Here is a 21285-nt window from a genome sequence, read left to right as displayed (position 1 = left end):
TAAACCTTGTTTCTTAATATTGCAGTAAACAGTAGAGTAATACATAACTTATATAGAGGACCCCTATCTGGGATTCTCGAAAACTATCCCCAATTGGGCAAAATTGGGGGTGTAAGTAGAAAATAAGGAGGTTAAACAACTAAAACAAACTCCATAAAGTCCACACACTGCATCTTATTCATTAATTCAGTAAGTTTTAAGCGAATGCTTTCTACATATCCAATTTATATTTTCAAAGAATAAAATAATTATTTATAACTAGCAAGTTATATATTAGTTATAATCAATACATAAAACTTTAAAATGCATCATCATGTTTGACTTTCACAACAAATAGAATTTTTTCACACTAAGGAAGTGATGTGAGTCAACATTTGTACAGAAACTCTTGTGGATCAATCTGTAAATCAAACTCATATTTAATTCTTGGAATGATATAGAAGTGGGAACACTAAAAGTTCATGTTGTAGAAAATCATTCATTAAACATTTATTCAACTCTGTGTATATGGGCACTTCAAAGCCATTAATATTCAAATCAAATGGATAAACCCCATTCAAATAGTGTATGAGAAAAGCCCACAATGTGTTTTAAAAAATACTTCATAAATTCTTTGCAAGGTGTGGTAAGAGGGTGGGAGGTACGCTAAACTCCTTAATAATGGCACGATAAAGAAGCATGATTTGATTCATATTGGAAGGGCAAAAAGAGCTGATTACAATTTGGAACAGATTTGTTTTACATAAAAATGAAGAAAAAAATTGAAGAAAAAAAAAAAAAGACAGCAGGACCTTCTATTACCCAGTCACTGCACACTTAAAGGTAAAAGCTACATTTTATAATTTAATATCAACCCACATGGCATTTTCACCCTTCCCTACGGTAACAGTTTTTCCTTAGAGCTGCCACGGGCATGTCTCACTTCCACGTCACTGCAGTGCTAGGTTCTATGGTGCCAGTGCGTACATACGTGGGGGAAGGATCGGGGGGATGTTTCAGCAGAAGGCTCATTGGTTTCCAGGTTCATTCTCTGGAATGTTTCCATGATCTAGAATGGCCTGCACAGGGTTGGCAGGCAGGCAGGCGACTGATTGGAGAGCTAAACAAGAGTAGAGCCCTGGTGTGGGTGCTAAGGGGCGGCTCAAAGCACAAAGGCACCATCTCTCAGTGCAAAGTGAAGAGTAAAGAATATGTGGTGGCACCTTTGGGTTATTAGGAAATGTCATCTTTTAAATGTACAATCAACTTTACCTACCGGCCATCTATAAACACATTTTTTTTCCCAATTGTTTTGGTTGTTAGATTTTGTTGAATTTTTAAAACATCCTTAAGAGAAACTTATGTGATACCATTAGGATGTATTACCTCAGGACAGGGCACTGCGATTAAGAAACTTCATGCTGTAAGAAATCTAGTCTTCTACAAGCTGAAGAATCCAATGATGATATTTACCTTCCAGTATCCCATATCTCTTAAAGTTCTTGCTCATGAAACCAGCATTGGAGATAAAGTCAGGCTACAGGTAACGCTGAGATAACATGAGGGCACCACAATGTGAGAAACTGACTCCCAGAAGAGAGAAAAAAGGGGGAGAGAGCTGCATGTTAATCAAAACCAAATTTTGTGGCTACTTCGTGGCTGTTGTGCTAGCCAGGTAATCCACTCTATGGTGATAGCTGTGGAATTTCCTGTACAACAGCAGCCATTCAAAGAACAATTTTTTTTTCTAGTTTTCTAGAGAAGGGGCCAACCTCTATCGCTGTTGTGCTAGCCAGGTAATCCACTCTATGGTGATAGCTGTGGAATTTCCTGTACAACAGCTGCCATTCAAAGAACACTTTTTTTTTTCTAGTTTTCTAGAGAAGGGGCCAACCTCTATCATTATTTGTATAAGTGTGGTATAGGAATGCATGCATGCAAGTGCTTCCATGATAGTTCCCAGGGCAAGTTTATTGAAAAACTCAGGCCAGCCTCAGAAGTAAAGAGCACACAGAGACACACACACACTCAAAAAACGAGTAAGGGTCCCACCACCCACATGCCACAGGCAGCATATGCAGTCACAGTGCATTGTAGAAAAATCCACTAGGCTTCAAATTATGAATGTGTTCTAAAAACCTAAAAAGCTACTTGCCATTAAAAAGCCAGATAGATGAGACCCCCACAGACATGAATAGCAGTGACACACTCTCCACTGAAATTGGGCTCAAACCACCCAGATCATGTAATTAGTCAGCCGTGTAGACGTGGTTAGAAAAATCATATGTTAATATAAGCATAATCAATTTCTTCAAAACATCATCAGATATTATTATTTCTCTGTTATAAACAGCATTTCACACCAATCCTTTTAGCCATGCCTCCCATTTGAGGATTTCTGAGAGAGAAGGAGGAATGAAGTTCAGAGCTAGACCCCAGGCTGAATCCATGGTTCTGCCACGTAAGTAGTCGAGTGCCTTTGCTTCGGCCCACTAATGTCTCTGTGCACCAGTCTCCTCACCTGTAAAACTAAACAGGCTTATGGGGAGCCTCCAAGCTTCCTACTGCTCTTAGGTCACTGGTCCAAGATGCTGTGACATAGCCTGACCCCTGCCTGTGGTGCCAACCCTGTGCCTTGGCTACCCTGCCCTTTGTTTACTGTCACCTGGTGCCCTGGTCTGCTGACAGTTCCCACCTGAGGGCCTTCGTCTGCTCACCCTTCTTCTCAGAAGGTTGTAGAAAGCTCCTCCTCATCCTCCAGGTCTCAGCCTCCTGGCAAGCCCGCCTGCATTAGGCCCTCCGAGCTATTCTTTCTGAATGCCTGGGTCATTTCCTTTACAGCACTGACCAGAATCTTTACAAGTTTGTTTTGTTAGCTTACCCATTCATTCATTCATTCATTCATTCATTCATTCATTCATTCATTCATTCATTCATGTCTGCAGAAAGGCTCTTCCCTTCTGTGAGTTCCATGAAGGTGGAGGTCATGTCTCTCTATTCGTTTTTNCTGTTGTGCTAGCCAGGTAATCCACTCTATGGTGATAGCTGTGGAATTTCCTGTACAACAGCAGCCATTCAAAGAACAATTTTTTTTTCTAGTTTTCTAGAGAAGGGGCCAACCTCTATCGTTATTTGTATAAGTGTGGTATAGGAATGCATGCATGCAAGTGCTTCCATGATAGTTCCCAGGGCAAGTTTATTGAAAAACTCAGGCCAGCCTCAGAAGTAAAGAGCACACAGAGACACACACACACTCAAAAAACGAGTAAGGGTCCCACCACCCACATGCCACAGGCAGCATATGCAGTCACAGTGCATTGTAGAAAAATCCACTAGGCTTCAAATTATGAATGTGTTCTAAAAACCTAAAAAGCTACTTGCCATTAAAAAGCCAGATAGATGAGACCCCCACAGACATGAATAGCAGTGACACACTCTCCACTGAAATTGGGCTCAAACCACCCAGATCATGTAATTAGTCAGCCGTGTAGACGTGGTTAGAAAAATCATATGTTAATATAAGCATAATCAATTTCTTCAAAACATCATCAGATATTATTATTTCTCTGTTATAAACAGCATTTCACACCAATCCTTTTAGCCATGCCTCCCATTTGAGGATTTCTGAGAGAGAAGGAGGAATGAAGTTCAGAGCTAGACCCCAGGCTGAATCCATGGTTCTGCCACGTAAGTAGTCGAGTGCCTTTGCTTCGGCCCACTAATGTCTCTGTGCACCAGTCTCCTCACCTGTAAAACTAAACAGGCTTATGGGGAGCCTCCAAGCTTCCTACTGCTCTTAGGTCACTGGTCCAAGATGCTGTGACATAGCCTGACCCCTGCCTGTGGTGCCAACCCTGTGCCTTGGCTACCCTGCCCTTTGTTTACTGTCACCTGGTGCCCTGGTCTGCTGACAGTTCCCACCTGAGGGCCTTCGTCTGCTCACCCTTCTTCTCAGAAGGTTGTAGAAAGCTCCTCCTCATCCTCCAGGTCTCAGCCTCCTGGCAAGCCCGCCTGCATTAGGCCCTCCGAGCTATTCTTTCTGAATGCCTGGGTCATTTCCTTTACAGCACTGACCAGAATCTTTACAAGTTTGTTTTGTTAGCTTACCCATTCATTCATTCATTCATTCATTCATTCATTCATTCATTCATTCATTCATTCATGTCTGCAGAAAGGCTCTTCCCTTCTGTGAGTTCCATGAAGGTGGAGGTCATGTCTCTCTATTCGTTTTTGTAGCCCCCATGTCCAGCACAGTGACTAACACGTAGTTAAACTCAGCTCAGTATTTGGGGAATGAATATTGATTAAATGACATACTATGTAAAACTAACTACCGCATCAGGGAGTAAATGAGAACTAACCTTCTTAAGTAGCATTAGTTACTCTCACTGATTTTGGGGGAAAGATAGTTGTCTTACAATTTTTAGAAGATGGAATCAGAATTTTAAAGACATCGGTAACTTGGCAGTGGATTCACCTATTCTTCAATATGTTTCTCAACTCACTTTTGCATTGTTTATCCAATATAAGCCAGCTGTTTACTCTGGCACCAGCACAAGCCAAGGAGCCGTGGAGACCAAACTTGTGCCTACCGTGCCTCGGGGAGCAACAATGGGCAGCCAGATACAGCCACTTTCTAGGGCCCTACTGTGGGAGAGGGTGACAATGCGCCCAGCGGAAAGCACAGCCAGCTAGCCAGGCTGAGCGCATCGGCGGGGGCAACAGAAAAGCCCGCACGCACTTGTGAGTTGGGATCTTGGCACCCAACTGAGAGGGGAATATGAACATGGAATATGAAACGCCATTTTCGTTATCTTTCCCTGGCTATCCCTGACCTAAAACTACTGAGGGTATGGAACCAGTTTCATTTTAGCCATTAAACTGAAGGTGAGAAAGCTGTGTTTGGTGGGTTAGAAATGAGCCGGTTACTGGTTTCTTCACTGCGCTTACATTTGCCAGAAGACTACAGGAATATGAAGGTCATTTTAGATGTCTTCTCTTCCAATAGTGGTTCAATTTCCAGGGGTAAGGTATTAGCAAAGATATATTATTTTTAATCTAATGGGGTTATATACCTACTTGTAAGTTATTCTTAACTGTACAGAGTGGAGGTAGCAGGCAGTTTGATAAATGTGAATAGATGGGAATCTTCAGGGTGATGGAGAAGTTACAACTTCTTGAAACACGAAATATTTCACAACATACTTTCCCATGAGCATGGAATTATTTTTTAAAACTATTTTAGTTACAGATGAAAAAAGACTTGTGATGTACATTTGGACAGTATGTCTGAAAAAGTCTGACATAGTCAAGTATATGTTTTAATATGCCAAGGGGCTTTTGTGAATAAATATTTGTTGTATATCGTATTTGTATAGCAGACTGAATTATGTAAATTGTAAACACAAGAACCATACACATGTCTCAAGATAGACACTTGCTATTTTACCCTTTCATTTTGTATCATCCCTCCATCTCTATCTCTATACATCTATTAACCTACGAGCATGGAATACAACATTCATATAGACTGTAACTTCTGGAAAACCAGAATTATTTATCTACCATGTAGAAATAAAGAGGGTAAATGGAATTCTAGTTACTCGTGATAGAGCTCTTTTATTCATTCATTCAAGGACTATCTGTTGAACAGTGTCAATGTGAGAGGACACAGGTATTATAGGGTGGGGACAAGATGTATACAGCTCTTAACTTTCTGGTGCTTGTGTTCTACTGGAGGGAAACACAGCAACCACTAAATGTGCACGTAAATCATGGAGCTTTCAAATGTGGTAAATGCTATTATCGGCCTCTTTGAGAATAACATTTGAACTACAGAACAAATGTGAAAGAGACAGCTATGTGATTTTTTAGAAAACTGAATGAGTATCTTTAGACATTTAACAACATCTTTAGGACCTTAAATGACATCATTACACTATGCACTGCCAACACCAAGAGCAGATCAGGTATGAGAAAACAGGTCAGGGTTAAAGTCAAATGGGTTTGGGGTAAATTATCAAGTGGGGGATTGGATGCTGCCTCTGATGCCCTCCATAGACATCATTACACTATGCACTGCCAACACCAAGAGCAGATCAGGTATGAGAAAACAGGTCAGTGTTAAAGTCAAATGGGTTTGGGATAAATTATCAAGTGGGGGATTGGATGCTGCCTCTGATGCCCTCCATACGTGGGACTTTGCCAGCTTCATCCTGCAAAGACCCCTACTGATGTGGAAAGCAAGAGCAACACCACTCGCTTCCCCAAACCGCTGTGATGTGAAGACAGGGCAGGTGCCTGGTGCCTGCCCTGTCACTGTCGCAGAGATTACATGCACCTGAAGTCCACATTCTCTCATCTCTCTCATTCTTGAGAACATCAGTTGCCCTTTCCAGATATCTTCATGCTTCTGTCCTTTCCCTGTCACCCACTGGTCCTACCACTAACTGATCATTCCTGAAGTCAGTTTTTAGATCTCACAAAATGAAACTTAGAAGAGGGGCAAGCAGAGCACTCATGTTTCTCTACTACAGGGCTGGCAAGCAGCGCCGATGATAATTATTGTAATAATACCACATGGCAGACTGATCTCCCCTTGGGTCATCTGTGTCACACTCCACGCGTCAGAAGCAGCATATATCCTAACACACAGCGGATGTGTGTAAAGAGTGAGCTGTCACACTGGGGGGGAAGTTGCCACGGAAAGGCTCAAAGGCTCAAAGGTGCGCGATGGGCTGGGTCTCCTCGGACCTCCCACCTCTAATGTGAACAAAGCGGCTGGTGTAGAACCTTGGAGGCAGGGGAAGATTATTTCAGTATCTTGAGTACTGGTACCAGCTTACCTGTGCAAAGGTGAGGGGACTAAGAAGCTTGAGAAAATGCTGGGGTAAGAATAAAGAGAGCACCATGACCATTTGTGTGCCATGTTCTAATCTAAGTCCTTTAGATGCTGTAAAAAGTCAAGATAGCTGAGCAGATGACAAGAGGGAAGAAAAAATAAAGAGGGAAGAAGCAAGAGAAAGGAATGTTTACAAAGCAATTTTGGTAAACATCGTTCATATGAATATCACTGTGTGCAACATTTCTTATACTTAGATACTATGACTTCTGGTCAAGCCACATAATGACTGCGTACTCTCAGCTTATTGAGATGTGGTCCATGGCATCTGTGATCTGGGAATATCTGCCTGGAGTGCAGGAACAGCCAGGCCATGGTTCTGAGACCAGCATGCTTCCTAGGGCCAGACTGGATATCACTGGCAGAGAACAGCCAAGCTGCAGGCTCTCCTCTCCTGACGGACCCTCCCAGGTGAGCGCTCCTGAGACTTTGCCCAGGGGTAGGAATCTCATTCCACCACTGCAGATCCATGCTGGCTTTAATCAAATGTGCCCCTCTCCTATATGGTGTGTGTCTTTATCTGTAGTTTACAAATGTGAAGACTGAACTTAGAGCCAAAGGGTAAGGTAAGGTTTGCATAGCTGGTTGGTGGCAGAGCTGGAATCTGACTATAGATATATCCAATTCCAAAGCCTACATTTGTAACTCCAGTGGCTAATTCTGGAAACACCCCAGAACCACTCCTATGAACTGACTGCTACCATGTGAGTAGTTATCTGCTTCTCTCCATGTTTCCACACTTTATTGACCAAATAGAAAGAAAACAAAGAAAAGGAGGAGACAGTGACATAGATCAAAACTGGGATTTATAATACTTAAACACTAATTTGCCTGCCAAGAAGCCTCACTGATAACTGAACAAGAAAAAAATTAAAACTGTAATGGAGAACGTTATGGAAAAAACAATGGTATTCATTATTTCTGGTAAATGTGGGTATGTTACTAAGGCAAACACTTCTGTCTCCCGGAATGTTGAGGTTTCCTTAATATATATCCACCATGCAAGGGTGTCAATTAACAACTATAGCTCTTGCCCATTCATAGAAACAAACAAAACATAATTTACAAGCAAGGCTAGTGAAAACAGCCCTTAGTATGTACTTTTAAAGCAAGAAATCTTCTGTGGTTTGCAAAATTATAATTGAAAAAAGTTTCTAGAAACAGAATTCTTAAATTTTTGGTGAAAAATTTAGGGGAAATGGGAGCTAAAGTTGATAACCCAAATTACTTAATTAATTAGAATACTGTCTAATGCTACATCTCAAATAATCATTTGTGATCTAGCTTGGTTCAAACAATAAATGATTAGCTGACAAAAGCAGTTTAAACACACCTGAAATTCCTAAATTGGCTTACTTTTATTCCCGACTTACTGACATCTGCTCACATTTGATCACTAACAATGAGAAATATTTAATATTAATCATGTTTACAAAAGCCTGTGTATGTATCTTCACATGAAATTACTGCGCTGCCTTAATGCACTTCACATAAGAAACTGTCTAAATGCTTTCCTTCTACAGCAAAGTGCACAGGGTCAAAATTGAGATCTTTCAAATTAAGCTAAAAATACTTAATCAGAAAACACGGAAATATCCTTTGGCCAGATTTCCTTTAACTGTGCCTTACAATGTCATCTGCATTTATTTTCCAATAGACTAAAAACCCTACTGTTAACTTCTTCTTTCTCCCTCCTGCGAGACTCCTTTCTCTCAACAGTCGTGAGATAAGACTTTTGCCATGACTGGTCTCTTTATTTCTGTGTTTTTGTTCTGTACACTTGTCACACAACCAGGTATGAAGTTATTTTTTCTCTAAAGAACTATTATTAGTAAGAGAAGGTCTGGATATAAAAAGATTTGCCAGCCATACTCACTGTACCTAAGAAGTGGATTTCGTCATAACTAAGTAGTTATTTCTATGCATGGGTTACTGATTAATGTCTGCAAAATATAGTATTTTGGGCCCAATAACTAGCTTTCCGATTCATTATCATGATATTTGACCTGCATTCCAGTGCAGGCACAGTGTCATGCTGCTTCATTCTTCCTCATAGGTAGTCGATTCTATAAATGCAACACTACAGGTGCAGTTAAGTGCTGACATTTTATTTAAAAAACACATAATGGATTCTGGAAAATACATACCTGATTGCACTTGCAGATAAGTGGCCATAGGAGCCACTTGCTGAAGAGCTGCTACGGGAATTATTGAGAATTGTGACCAAGGAGTTGGGAGACGTCCTTATCATGGTCTGAAGGTCAAAGCTATGATCGGACAGTGGTGATATGGACAGTGTACGTTTTCGGCTCGGCCTGGCTGACAGCCTGGGGCTGGGAAATCTGGTGCCTGTAATACAAACAAAACAAAAGCTGATTACCTGCAGTTGGACTCTATCCTGTTATTTATTGCTATTTGCCCGTGTGGAAGAAGTGAAGGATAAGAAGCCAGCAACCTGTGGTGACAAGTACCTTTCCTCCCCCTTGTGATCTACTGACTACAATTGAGGAAATTACGGAGAAATATTTATCTTCCAGGGGCTTACCTCGGGGGAGCTCTGTTTATTAATGTGCAGGCAAAATGATAAATTGCTAAACAAAAGGGAGAGACTTTTACGTGTTACCCCTCTCATTTCTAGTGATTTATGAATCTGACAGCTGCTTAGCTATTCTCATCATTAATTCACCACAAGCGACAAAGACAGTGGTTCCCACAGTGGCAACACGCCACCCTCCCGCCCCAACACATATTTAAGCCAACAAGACGAAGGAAAAAATGAACTAAAGTATCCTCAGACAAAATGTTGAGCTTAGTTACGTCCTCATTTCCTCATGATTTCTGCAGTTATCTGCTCCACGGTATACGTAAATGGTTACTAAAACAACCTATAAATACATTACCCCAAATTAGTGGTTCTCAACTAGGGGCGATTTTGCCCCTCAAGGGACATCTGACAACACCTGGAGATGTTTTGGTTGTCACAACTCAGGGGGTGCTGCTGGCATCCAGTGGGTAGAGGCCAGGGTGGCTGCAGAACATCCTGCAAGCACGGGGCACCCCGCAACAGAGACTATCTGGCCCAGTAGCAGTCGAGGGCCCCTGCCCTAAATTCTCCATAATCTAAGAGAATAAATCCTAAAAAACATTTAAAATCTTGGGATGTTGTTTGTTTATAGATTTTTCTAAAGTGGGGGAAGGCAGGATCATAATGACTGTTGAGGTGCCTATGAGCACTGTAATTCTCTGAACCTCGCTTCTCCAGTCAGAACTAACAGAGAACAATGCATTTATTAGAATTTTTAGCCTTCAGGAAGATTCCACCAATGGAGTCCTAATCTGGAGGTTAGTAACTCAAACACATGCCAACTTAATATAATGATTTTTAACTGAAGAGCTAAGAATTAAATGCCCATTTGCATTCAAGTTTGGTAAGTATTAGAGATCTGAATTTCAGGTCACAGCCACGAATGTGGCCTTCAGGTCCACTCCTGCTCTTTGAAGGTCACATGTACATTACAGAGTCATCAAACTAAAGTTTAATGAAAGAAAGAGAATACAGTCCCAGTAGTTAAGAGGCAAATCAAGCATGATTAGTTTTAAACAAAAACACAAGGTTTCCACAATTTCATAGGATGGGTATGCCTGCTTCCAAGGCCATGGCAATTTTATGGTATCCGGAAAACTGAAATAGGAGGTAAGACTTAAGAACAAGTACAGGCCCTTGGTTTCCAGAAAACTCACTGGGAATTTTCCTTCAGCAGAGATGGATCCTGACACAGAAACAATCCAACATGCTCTGAGATAATTTAATGAAAGGGAATAGATGAATATGAAAGACTTCATAGTGAATTCTCTACAAATAAGAAAAAATAAACCACACACTGGAACTTAGTAAGTTAGTACCATCCGAGTGTAAAACGGAAAACCAATTTGAATGACAAATGTGGTATTTCTTTAAATTTTTCTTTCAAGCACATTTGAAGTAAGTTCCTTCATGTAGAATAGCTTATTGCCAGCCTGATTTAGGGCATTTTAGTACAAAACAGCAATCCCAACTATGTATCTATTTTTAGGTACTTAAGTCAGAATCTTACTTTTATTACGGCATCTGCCTTAAACACAACTGTTTCACATTTACTCACTAGGCGAGGCTAATTTCATCAAAGAAGTTTTTCAATGAAGTACATGCCACTTCCAAACAATTCCAAGCATAAAACAGATTTACTGTCGACTTCCATGTATTCCTCGACAATAATAACCTTTCTCAATGGGACTCAGTGATCACTGGCAGAGTATTCCTCGACAATAATAACCTTTCTCAATGGGACTCAGTGGTCACTGGCAGAGTGAGAAATAACAAGACATGCACACATCCCATTCACATGGACATGTCTTTACTCTCTTAAATCACTGGAATATTTCCAGTTGTTTAAATCACCAACTCGCAGCCTCGCGAGAGTGAGAAATAACAAGACATGCACACATCCCATTCACATGGACATGTCTTTACTCTCTTAAATAACTGGAACATTTCCAGTTGTTTAAATCACCAACTCGCGGCCTCGCGAGACTTTTCAGCCTTCCCCTGGAACCTTCACACGGCCTGCTGCTCAGAGGGCCTCCTCTCTGCCTTTCCCTCTGAGACTCGCTCTGATTTAAGTCAGTTTCTACCAATATAGATAGTGTGGTTTTCAGGGGCCCTCATCTCTAGGATGTTTCTTACAGGGATTACTTGCTCTTGTATCTTTTAAGGTCACTCTAATCCCAAGAGATAGAATTAGAGCCATAAACAGCCTAGTTTGTTCTAATGTGTACATACAAATGCTCTATCTCACATCTTGATGAAACCCAGAGCCCCCTTACTGTTCCAACACAGCTATCTCCGATCTGGTTTTCTGTTAATTGTTTTGTTTCTTTATTCTAATAAAAAAATTCTGACAAAGAAAGGTTTCTTTTTATGTGATGAATGATAGGACATCTAAATTCCTACTAATGACAATCAATTTACCATATACTCAGGCAAATTAAAATTCCTTTAATTAGTTTTTACAAAGTAAAAGGGTAGCTTCATCCTTTATTTAGATAAAAACCGCCACTGCCTGACTAAACACATTCTCATCAAATAGGGAAAGTAATGTGGGTTGACCTTCCAAAGATTCTCTCTTATTTTAATTCTTTATTTGCAGATTTTAAATAACTAATTTGCATAATAACAACGAACTTTTTTTTTCCAACAATCGCTAATTGAAATGTGGTTATGATGAATCTGAAATGTGGGCTCTCTACTTTACAAAGCTGAACAACAAAACTCCTGCAGGAAATGTAATGTGTTTCCTTTTCTTTGTGTGATGATGAGCTCCCCAATGGAAACCAATGCAAGTTCATGTTCCTATGGAATACACTAAGTGATTCTTGGTGGTAAGGACACTAAGGCTGTAGAGTTTTACCGGTGGTGTGATGATGAGCTCCCCAATGGAAACCAATGCAAGTTCATGTTCCTATGGAATACACTAATTGATTCTTGGTGGTAAGGACACTAAGGCTGTAGAGTTTTACCGGTATAGACTAGCCACCCTCTCTCTATTCCAAACCTGAAGACTGAATTACTAAAGAGCTAACAAATGCACATCCTCTGTGAGAGAAGAGTCCAAACAGATCACAGATGAAAAAGCACATGCTAATCACTGCTGCTAGAAATGACAGACAGAACTCCAAGCATACACCCTACTGGAAGTCATACTGTTGTCATAGTCAAATACAGTGGCTTCTGTTTGACAGGTGACTTGGAAGGCACTTTGGAGTTACCCCTGGCACCTTGCGAATGGATGTGTACTTACAGGATCTGAATAGATGAGGGCTCTGGGGTGCTCTGAAAAGTGGTGATCACAAGCTCATTTGTCTGTGCATCTACACACATGACGCAAAGGAATCACCACGTGCCTTGAGGGACCCCAAAATAAGTGATACGACATGCATCAAACGATTCCATTGTTCTTCCACTGCCTTGTACTAAAAGTAGTCCCTTTTGATTTGGAAACGGTTTTTATTTTTTCTAGGTATAACTATTCTGATCCTCTCACGCATTCAGCAGCTATAAAAGGTCTTAGTGAAATATAATTCTTTAGTGTAAAGAACATACAAGGGCAAAATAAATCATTTAATGTTAAAAATATAAATCAAATACAGGTATTTTTTAAAATTAATTTTTAAAGCATAAAATCCATGAAACCAAGGAGTGACTGTGTGAAGTCCATTCATATACCAAGTCCATTCATATTTCCTTATTTTGTTATCAAGACAAGCAGGGCAAAACAGTTTTTTCGATCAGTTATATTTATATATAGCTGTCAAACTACCATCTCCTGCATCTGCCAGTTCACTGGTAACCTTGAGTTAAACAGAGAGTCCTAGGGTGGCCAAACCTATGGAAGCTTCCTAGAAGACCGAGGGACCCAGACCACCAAATAGCATCGTTCTCCTTCCACCCCTCTGGATTGAAAAGTTAGACAATCATGTCATCTTTGTGTTCTTCCTCTCTATTTTGTAAATTAGTGCTTGCACTGCACCCCACCCCCGCCCCTGGACTCCAGAAAATGGACCGGTCACGTACTGTCCATGGCATGAAGATATTCCATGTGGATGGCCCCAGCACCGGCGGTGGCAGCCGAGGGGAGGATGTCTGCATAGGGGCTGCGCTGGCCAGTTAACAGAGCCATCTGATGGTAGTATTCCGCTGGGCTGACTCCAGCATGGGGAGCTAGAAGAGGAGACGGGAAAGGTATGGTCACTTGTTGGAAGAAGCCCAAAGTCCACTGGTCACGCACCTCACATACGCAATTCCTTTTACGGCTCATTTTAGTAAAGTTCCTTTAACTCCCGTTGGGAAAGGTATGGTCACTTGTTGGAAGAAGCCCAAAGTCCACTGGTCACGCACCTCACATACACAATTCCTTTTACGGCTCATTTTAGTAAAGTTCCTTTAACTCACGTGCTTTCACTGTTGTCTATAAGGTAGCTTTTATTTGAAAATAAAACTGAAGAAAGGAACAGAAAAAATACAATACATTACAAGTTTTTAAAATGTTAGTCTAAAGAAATTATCAAGAATTCAAAATGATTAAAATGTATAAATGCATATAACCATGTTTGCCTTCCAAAATAAAGGTGTTTTATATCAAATCACTGTATGTTCACATTTTTTACAAGAGTAAGACAACTCAGACAAGGATGATATCTTTCCAGACATACTTAAAACATTTCCCTAAGCTTTCTGGCAAGAGTGTCTGAGCTAACTCTCACTGACAGGAAGAGTTGGGATTTACAAGAAGAAAAAAGGGAGCACAGCTTTATCCACACACAACTGAACGATCTGCTGCAATCACACGTTCCGTCATTTAAAAGCTCGCCTTTGCATTTTTTTATTACAAAATCAAAAAGAAAATATACCTATCAATCTGGAGCAATTTACTGGCAAGAGTCAGCTTTATAAGAGTGGGATAATAATTGGTTCCCACCTGACAGTTTTTGTGTAAAAACAGCGAGATATTGTAGCAGTTCTGAGAGTGGCCAACAGATTCACAGAGATCTGGATTCAAACCAGCTCCATGAGGTTGTCAGGAGCAAAAAGGGAAATGATGCACATAAGGTGCTTATTAGCATGATCAATAAAAGTTAGTTTACAATTATTATCTAGAAGCACCAACACTCTAGCAATAGGTCTGTGGATGTTTTACATTTGTGTCCATATACTTTTTATAGCAGATCAACCAATTAAAGCATGTTTATTCACACTCATCAAGTGCTATGAAAAGCAGATAAACAAACTTTTCAGTAGATCAATTAGAGATACCACCTTCCACTGGCCCAACTAAACTTCCACAAGCCAAGCACGGCTCCAAGTCCATCGTCAGCTCGCCTCCCTCTCTCCCTGTCTGTTCCCCTTGTTAGTATTTTCCAGCGACTCCCAAGCACCCCGTGGAGGAGACTCTCCATGTCTCCCATTGCAAAATAAAATCCAAAGCAGAACTACTAACTCACATTTCCTGAGAAACTTCTTGCAGCTTCCCACCATGCCCCACCAGCCTCAGGAAGTAGTCTACGAGGAGAACGAGGGTGGTGCACAGAAGCCGCATCAGACGCTGCTCAGTGAAATGAAGTGCGTGGTGTCTCTTGCTGCTGTGGAACTAGCAGCAGCAACTTGTGATCTGTTGCAAGGAACTTATAACTTGCTATCTGCAATTAATAAGGCTTATGCAGTTCTACATCTTAATTCAGACTCCAGTGATTGTGGGCAAGCAAATTTGTGTATTCATTCATGAGATGGGAAATACTTTTTCCGAATCAAAAGAATTGTTTACGACTTGACAGTAGGGGAATATACAGCACCAATTAAAAAGAGTTATGTGAAAGGTAATTCATTGGGAGGCTAACAGAACCAGCAAGAATTAGATACTTGAGAGGCTAAAGTGAGCAGTGAGCAGCAAGTACTACAGAAATTAAGTCCGTTTCCTTTCCCACCACACTCCTCTTCCAGATTTCATTTGACATAGTCAAGGAAAAAAGGCACGTGCAACAGGTCTGGACCATCATATTTTCTAAGACCTTGCTACTGAAAGCCTGGTCCCAGGACGAAAAGCACTGACATCACCTGGTACGTTTTTACAACTGCAGAATCTCAGGCCCCACCCAGCCCCACCCAGTGCAGAATTACATTTTATCCAGATGCCCTCCATATGCACATTACAGCTTGTGAAGTGCTACTCCAGTAGACACATCTGTATAACTGTTCCTCTCTGACATGCAGAACAGGAAAGTGCTCACCAGAAGGTGAGGAAAACGCTCAGGTTTCTCATGCATTAGTGAATGGCCACAGGTCTAAACATACGTGGAGCAGAACAGAACAATGGTAAGAGCAAGGATCTGGGAGCCAGAGAGACCTGGCTATGAGTACCCCTCTGCCACTCCCTAGCCAGAGAATGAGGGGGTTGTAAGCAACTTGACCCCTGTGCACACTGCTATTCTTACCTGAAAATGGCTAGAGAATACCACCTGCATACAGGTATTATAATGCTGAATCAAAATCATGCACTTAAAGCACTTAGTACAGTGTCTGGTACATGAGAAACACTCACTAAGTATATCTACTTTATGCAATGTCCCAGGTGAGGGGCAGGAGGAGGTGGCATAACCCCGGGAAGCAGAATCGGTCAGAGACTTACCATCTGTAGGGCTCAGCCCCCGGGCTGCTGAGATCATGGAGAGGGATGGGCTGCTATGCAGAGACCGGATGTAGTCCATGTAAGGGTTAATGTAGGGATGCGGAGGGCTGAAGGGAGACTCGGATGCTGCAGCAGGGTTCCGGTGCGGGGAGATCCGAATGAAGGGCAGGTCTGAATACGTCGGGCTACTAGACAAGGCAGAAGGCCTGGGCACAAAGAGAACCAGACATGAGAGGCAGGCATGAGACAGATGTCTCTACAGGCAGAGGCTGTCTGCAAGAGGAGGTGAGTGAGACTGCACTGGAACTTAAGCTGTCCTGGGGAAAAATATCAGGCATATGTATTTCCAGTGCCTGAAAACCAGGACGATATAACGCAGGCAGAGCATTTCTATGCAATTATTTGGGCACAGAAAATCGACCTTTGAGAAATTTCATGGCATTCCGATTATAGGAAAATAAAGGCCAGCCTTTGGATTCCCCCATGAGATGAAAAGCTAAGTAACAGGCAACTGAACTTAAAGTGGTTGCTCTGATTACATTTTCCATTTGACCCAAACATTAATGTCACATTTTAAAACTTGCCTCCTATCATCACGGTGAAGAAAGAAAGAGAAGGAAAGAGGGAAGGGAAGGGAAGGAACCCCAAGTATGTCAGGTCTAGAAGTGTGGGCATGCACACGCAAAGCTGCCCATGAACAAGGAAGGAGCGGAACTGCAAGAGTCTGTAAGAAACATGAGGTCGGTTATTCTATATCCACGCACAGGCTTAGTTTCCAAGGGTCACACAGCAGAGAGTAAAACCAGTTTCCCAGATCTGGGTTTCGCTGTCTGATGGCAGCTTCTCTCTCTGTGAGGCAGCACTGAGAACCAGCTTTCCACTACCCGTTTTTCATGTGGCACCCTGATTAGCTACGTTCAGTGAGCCACCAGTAAGCAAGTGCTCCCGTGGTTAGAAAGCTGAATGGGGTTTTGATCAAGCTTCTGCCTCAATTATAACGAGCTAAGGTAGAACACAAGCTTTTGGCTAACGAAAATAAATTCTGAAATGTTCCTTGCTACCGCCACATTCTGACCCACTCTTGGACATTCCTCCCTCTGCCCCCTCGCCCCCAGCCACCCCATAAGTCCCCCGGGCCAGCAGTCTCTAACAAGGCCAGTCTGGGTGACCCCCCTGGCCGTCGTGTCCCTTCTCTAATGGAAGACGTCTGGTGCAGACGGCCCAGTGGGCTGCCTATGACAGGTTCAACACTTGTTTCCTCCCTGTCCTCACTCACGGAGGGTATGGCCATAAAGGGCAGAGGCCCTGAGAGAGGCAGATCAACTGAAAACGGCCAATTCCTCTAGTGCCGCTGGCTTCAGGAGTGAAACGGAAGGGAGGGGAAACACATCTCACAAAGCAAAGCGCCGGCCCCCATCACCCCGTCAGAACATAATCTCGTAGAAACCAGCCCCACGAAGTGCACAGCACAGGCACCGGATAAATGAAACCAGAGATCAGATAATGAATTTTCTCTCAGCAGAAAATAAAAGAGGTTGAAATACGGTCTGTGTGTGGGGAGGGGTGTGTGGAGGATTTTCTCGCTTCTTACTTTTTAAAATTTTGAATTTAAAGAAAAAAAAGAATTGAGGCTTTTTATGTGTTACTCAGATGTTACCTAAATTTACATGTGGGAAGAGTATGAAACCAACACCAGGAAATAGCTGTTTCTTTTCAAAACAACGTGAGGCTTTTATACCCACTCAACAATTAGTTAGAAATTGGAGTAACCTCTTAGTCTATTTTAGCTCTTCACTATAAAACAAGTCACCTTGTGTCACTGGTTACATCATCCCCAACGTTCCAGTTTAGACATGTTTGCTCTTCTAAGGTGCGCACCTCTAAAGGGTATAAGAGATGCTCCAATTCATGAATTCATTTTCTCCCAGAAAGGACAATCAGTCCTTCCAATCTGATTCAAAAGTATTTCTTACAAAACACAAACTAATTTACAGATTTATGCTGACACTGCTGCAACAGAGATCCATTAGAGCAGCCATTTGAAGAAATCCGTGAGATGACACCTGGACAAACGTCTGAGATCTATGAGAAACTCAGTCAGAACAATTTGAACTAAAATTCAGCACAGGCAATGGCATTTCTTGCTGGATTTTTCTGACTTAGACAAAGATTGGAACCCATCATTTTTTCTAAAATTCCAGAACTGAGAAGAGTAGTAAGAGTGTTCCTAGTGGTCCAAACTCTACGTTGGAGAGTCACACACAGGACAACCAAACAGATGTAGGAAAACGCAAGCATCACTGCAGTCAGGCACAGGCAGCCTCCTATCCCAAAGGAGGCCAAAGGAGCTCCTGGCTCCTTAATAGTGGCTGCGGACATCTGACGCTCACACCACTGACTCACTTTGATGTGACTTTTCCCATCCAAAGACTGAAAGTAACCACTAAACGAGCTTCCCATGGTCACTCAAGACCTGGTTGCATCTTCCCGGCTGCAGTGCTAGGCTCCACAGCCCCTTCATACACTAGTAAGAAGCAACAGTGGAAAGGAGGGTTCCTCCAGCACTTGCAGATAAAGTCAGGAAACTTCACCCCATAGGGTAGACGTCATATTCCACAGAGATGCAGCTGAGGAGATGTGGGGTCACCTATTTCCAAACAGAGCAGGTGGGACATGCCTTCAGATGCAGTGTAAATAAGAAAGCTGTAAGTTAATTAAATGCCCTAAAGAAACAAACTCTCTAGTAATAAAAGGTCATCCACTCCCAGTATATGAACAGAAAAGTGTTTAATAAAGGTTACCCAGTGAGGGGTCATCAGGAATTCTGGATGTGGTTGTGCCAGACCATCAGTGCAGTGGAAGCCAACATGGGTGGGAGCCAGCTCTGCTCCTGGCAGCTGTGGGACTGACTCCAGCTGTGATGCCCACCTCTCCTCGTCCTTGACGGTCCAATGGGGAAGATACCTACCCTCGTGGGGGTCTTGGGAAGTTAATATAAGTAAAGCCTCATGTACTGAGTCTAGTATATAATGAATACTCAATATAAACATACACACACATATAGATACACACATACATATACGAGGGTACTTCAAAAAGTTCATGGAAAAATGGAATAAAAGATAACACAAATCTTTCAAAGAACTTTTTAAGTACCCTCGTATGTGTGTGTGTGTGTGTATATATATATATATATAATCACATGTGAGATTGTACATATCACACACTATGCTAACATAATACTGCTTATACAAACCCATAAACAGAAATATATGTGGTATATACACATATACATACAGATGTAAACATGGACACACACATATTAGGGGAGACAGATATAGCATATTATGTGATTTCAAATATTGAAATACTGGAACACTCTTTCTTTAAATAGACTATTTTTAAGAGCAGTTTTGGGTTCACAGCAAAATTGAGCTGCAGTACAGAGATTTCCCACATACCCCCGTCCCCACACATGTGTACCCTCTTGCCATGATCAACATTCCCCACCAGAGTGGTACATTTGTGACAACTGATGAATCTACACTGACGCATCATCATCACCCAAAGTCCACAGCTGACATTAAGGTTCGCTCTTGTTGGTGTATATTCTATGGGTCTGGACATGTATCCATCACTGAAGTGTTATACAGAGTAGTCTCACTGCCCTAAAAATCCTCTGTGCTTCACCAATTCTTCCCTCCTTCCTCCCACCCCATTCCTGGAAACTATTGATCTTTTTACTGTCCCCTTATTTTGCCTTTTTCAGAACAGCTGGACTCCATATAGTTGGATTCATACAGTGTGTAGTCTTCAGATCTGCTTCTTTCACTTAGTAATATGCATGCAAGTTTCTTGCGTATCTTTTCAGGGCTTAAAAGCTCATTTCTTGTTAGCGATGAGTAGTATTCCATTGTCTGGATGTGCCGCAGTTTACTTATCCCGTCACCTACTGAATGAAGGACATCTTGGTTGCTTCCAAGTTTTGGAAATTATGAATAAAGCTGCTGTAATCATCTATGAGCAAGTTTTTGTGTGGACGAATCCTCTTTCCAAAGCAAATCTGAACACACCAGTCTGCTTTGTTCCACTCCCTGTCAGCACCTTCCAAGCACCTCCTTGTATCTCCCAGGATCTCGCTCAGTAAAATCATGAAGCCACATGAAGTGTTTGAGAGCATGAACTCAGTGATTGCATGCAAGGGCTCTGAAGGAACAGGATGTGAATTCAAGCTCTGTCACACACTCTGTCACCCAAGCACCAGTTTCCCCATACATAGACTGTGAACAGTAATTGCTCCCTCCCAAGGCTGCTGTGATGGCTGGAACCCAGGTATGTGAAGACAGGAATGCCATGCCTACTATGCGGGGCATGTGGTAAATGGTGGTGGTTGTTGATGTCTCTGCACAACCAGCCAACTAAACTTCTTTTATTCTGAATCCAAACTCAGCAAACACACGTCCAAATGGCAATTTGGGTCCTAGCAGAGCCGTGGCTGGTGTTCCGCTTTCCTCACTTTGGTTTCTTACTGAAGGCTGGTAACTTATTAATGCTGTTTCCAGATCAGGCTATTGTGAGTTGGGTTAGCATGACATTTCTCTACTGCTGACGCCTGACGAAAATGAGTTTCTAAGTCCACAAAGCTGAGCATCCAACTTGAACTACAGTGGCACAAGCAGCCACCTCACATGGAAGTAAATATACATACATAAATTGTCCAACACTACCTAACAGAGCCACTTCTAAATTCTTGGCATTTGCATGAATAACTTGTCAGTTATTATGTTTCTAACTGTAAAGTAAACCTGAGAGGGAAGGTTAAGCTCCTTCAGCTGAATAGGCAGATGTGTGTTTACTGTTCTGTGGGAGAGCCATTCAGAATTATGACATAGAAGAGGTGAATTCTGCTGAAAGAGGAGGAGGGAGATATGGAGAAAGCAGCCACAAAATTTCTCATATTAGTGACATGCATTATTTTACACACTGCCATGGACTTGACCTGGTAAATATTTGCCAAGCTTGTTAATCTTCACTGGGGGAGTACAGAAGCACCAGGAGAACAACTACAGGTGTCTCTTTCTTGATTCATACTTTTAGTAGACTGTAGGGAAAATAGGATAATTTACTCAGGCTCCCTCAGCTCAGGTCTGGTTGGGGGTCGAGCAGCACATTTCTTGTAAACAAGTT

At 41.9% G+C, this 21285-nt stretch overlaps 1 protein-coding gene across 1 annotated transcript in view; it reads right to left on the bottom strand.

Annotated features, from left to right (window-relative positions):
- LOC103605981 (transcriptional activator GLI3-like) overlaps positions 1-21285 on the bottom strand; it is a gene marked incomplete at its 3' end in the record, with an annotated part of 85453 nt that overhangs the window by 13078 nt on the left and 51090 nt on the right. Inside the window, exons 4-6 of the mRNA XM_008590576.1 lie at positions 16099-16304; positions 13491-13637; positions 9028-9229 (exon numbers count right to left, since the gene is read on the bottom strand). Of these exons, the coding sequence (XP_008588798.1) occupies positions 9028-9229; positions 13491-13637; positions 16099-16304 (555 nt within the window). The remainder of the gene's footprint in view (positions 1-9027; positions 9230-13490; positions 13638-16098; positions 16305-21285) is intronic.

Source organism: Galeopterus variegatus, unplaced genomic scaffold, assembly GCF_000696425.1.
Source record: "Galeopterus variegatus unplaced genomic scaffold, G_variegatus-3.0.2 Scaffold6209, whole genome shotgun sequence".
Taxonomy (NCBI): Eukaryota; Metazoa; Chordata; class Mammalia; order Dermoptera; family Cynocephalidae; genus Galeopterus; species Galeopterus variegatus.
Note: the sequence above shows the minus strand (reverse complement) of the source record. Positions and strands in the feature narration are given on the sequence as shown.